This window comes from Lottia gigantea, assembly GCF_000327385.1.
Source record: "Lottia gigantea unplaced genomic scaffold LOTGIsca_1001, whole genome shotgun sequence".
Lineage (NCBI taxonomy): Eukaryota > Metazoa > Mollusca > Gastropoda > Lottiidae > Lottia > Lottia gigantea.
The window spans coordinates 7,719-10,749 of NW_008706751.1; the positions used below are offsets into that span (position 1 = coordinate 7,719).

General features: G+C 36.4%; 1 protein-coding gene across 1 annotated transcript; it reads left to right on the forward strand.

Annotated features, from left to right (window-relative positions):
* Window positions 1-5: 5 nt before the first annotated feature.
* On the forward strand, window positions 6-2,366 carry LOTGIDRAFT_146704 (hypothetical protein; the record flags this gene model as incomplete). Its single annotated transcript, XM_009046398.1, has 4 exons — window positions 6-38; window positions 811-954; window positions 1,600-1,758; window positions 2,193-2,366. Coding segments are annotated over 4 exons (510 nt in total), but the record flags the coding sequence as incomplete, so codon positions are not given.
* Window positions 2,367-3,031: the final 665 nt, after the last annotated feature.

Genomic DNA, 3,031 nt, shown 5'->3' on the forward strand with positions numbered 1-3,031 from the left:
CCATTATTTCTTTTACTGGTTCTACAGCTGTTGGCAAGGTAAATATACACTCCATAATCCACATTGTAATGTAATGTAATAACATGGTGATGCAGATCAGAGAGGCTTACTGCAAAGGGTGTCTGGATTGTGAGAGGGCGTGAAGGCGTCCAGTCTAAGCCCCTGGTACAGCCCCGTCGCCAGGAATGAATTGGTGCTAGGGCCCAGATTTTGTGCTCAGAAAATTTGGAAGAATTAAAGGCCCAGAGAACACATTTCTGACAATTTTGAGCTGCCAAAATTAACAGACCCGTCGCCAGGAATGAATTGGTGCTAGGGCCCAGATTTTGTGCTCAGAAAATTTGAAGAATTAAAGGCCCAGAGAACACATTTCTGACGATTTTGAGCTGCCAAAAACCTATCAAAATCTATGTTTTTTATTTTGTACAAAGACACTGTAATGAATCAATTTCTGCTGAACTGAAGAAGGTTTTGCTGGGGCTTAAATCTCACTTGCTGGGGCCCAGCCCCCACGGACCCCACCCTAACGAAGGGGCTGCCCTGGTAATTGGCCAATTCTATAGTTAATAAACAGATTGATAATGCAGTTTTTTCTGTATACAAGAAAAGTTGCTATTGTAGTCAAGGTATAAATAAGAAGTTCGTAATTGCTTGACATTGTGAAGATGTGATACAAGAAAGGTGGCTAATGCAGTCAAGGTACAAGACGAAGTTCGTAATAGATTGACATCGTGAAGATGCAACATCCAGAAAACTTTGTTTGAAAAAAATCTTTTATTAATTCATATTGATTTTGATGTTATTTTCTAGCTCTTACAACAACAGTGTGCTTCCACCATGAAAAAAACTTCCATGGAATTAGGAGGTAATGCACCTTTAATTGTGTTTGACAGTGCGGATGTAGATTTAGCTGTTAAAGGAACAATGGCAGCTAAATTTAGATGTGGTGGCCAGGTAACGTTAATTTCTATTTAAAATATGACGCTGCAAATATCACGAAGGCTCTTGGTTGCAGATCCTTGTCATCGACGCAAAACTTGAGTAAAATCTCACGGTTGCCTGTGTTTCCAGGACAAGATTATCGCGTTGCTGATAGGATTTATAATATCAAACAAGTTTTATCGTCTTCAAGACAGTGTCATCATCCATTTTCCTTTAATTGTATGATCTTCACGTGATTATCAACATAGTGGAAAACAACTGACTGGAGATTTTTCTCCTCGTGTGTCTGTCCAAAATCCAAAGTAAAACTAGTTGTCCTGATGAGGATTGTGTATCAGAAACACGTTGGCAGCATGAGACTAACATTAAGTTCTATATTAGAAAGTTAACCTCCATTTCTAAACTAGTTGTCCTGATGAGGATTGTGTATCAGAAACATGTTGGCAGCATGAGAAGAACTCAAGAAACAATATGCCCTACCAGCTAAAGACGCATGCCAGTTGAGAAGCTGAAATCCAAAAGAATATGTTTCAGAGCATTTACAAAATTAATTTTTATTTGAAAACCAATCACCTGACAATTCAGTTTGTTTTAGAGAAGTTGTAAAATGATTTATGACTGTAAATTTAGATTAAGTTTCTATGTTGTTTGTTTTAGACGTGTGTTTGTCCCAACAGACTGCTAGTACAAGCTGGTATTTATGATAAATTTGTTGATAAACTAACAGAAACAGTAAACAGAGATATGGTGGTCGGGGATGGTTTTAACAATAAAACAACGATAGGTCCATTAATTAACAGTCGAGCTGTAGATAAGGTAAGTCTAAACTGAAATTGAGTTTTACGTCCTACTTTGGGACTGATTGGGCTAATTATATGGACAATGCCATGCAGTGTGCAATGAGGGAAATTTTGCCACCATATTTCTTACTTTTCTTGTCTTGTATAATTTTGATTACTATCTATTCTACCTTTAAATAAAGTTGACTACTCATTCATGTTTACCCAAATTATAGTTTGTACTTGTATAGTTTCTATTACTATCTATTCTACCTTTAAATGAAGTTGACTACTCATTCATGTTTACCCAAATTATAGTTTGTACTTGTATAGTTTCTATTACTATCTATTCTACCTTTAAATAAAGTTGACTGCTCATTCATGTTTACCCAAATTATAGTTTGTACTTGTATAGTTTCTATTACTATTTATTCACCCCCAAACTGACAACCTTCGTATATTTTTCTACAGGTAAAAAGTTTAGTTGACGACGCTGTTAAAAGTGGAGCGAAAGTTTTAACTGGTGGTGAAAGATCTGACAAGGGAAGTAACTTCTATCAACCGACAGTTATCGGTAATGTGTCAAATGAAATGAGATGTGTACAAGAAGAAATATTCGGTCCTGTAGCACCAATAATGAAGTGAGTATTTTTTCTCATCTTGGTTTCAAACCGCTAATGGTGCGGGTACACCAACAGTTTTTGTGGCCGATTTTTGACGAGAATGAAAGAGCATCAGATTCATATTCATGATCTTCTCAAGACATTATTTGATGCAATATTTGATTGTGCGTGATCTTGATGTTTGAAAGGTAATACGAGTCTATAGCATCTAAACCTTTGATCCCATAAGCATATTTTCCGACAACGGAGCTGAAATTGGGTACGGATAATCTGGAAAGCTGGTAGACCGTATTTTTGAAACGATCTTAGCGCTAGGATGTCCTAGAATCAATGTTAGAAGATAAGAACCTAGGATGTCCTAGAATCAATGTTAGAAGATAAGAACCTAGGATATCCTAAAATCAATGTTAGAAGATAAGAACCAAGGATGTCCTAGAATCAATGTTAGAAGATAAGAACCTAGGATATCCTAGAATCAATGTTAGAAGATAAGAACCCAGGATATCCTAGAATCAATGTTAGAAGATAAGAACCTAGGATGTCCTAGAAACAATGTTAGAAGATAAGAACCTAGGATGTCCTAGAATCAATGTTAGAAGATAAGAACCTAGGATGTCCTTGAATCAATGTTAGAAGATAAGAACCAAGGATGTCCTAGAATCAATGTTAGAAGATAGAACCTAGGAT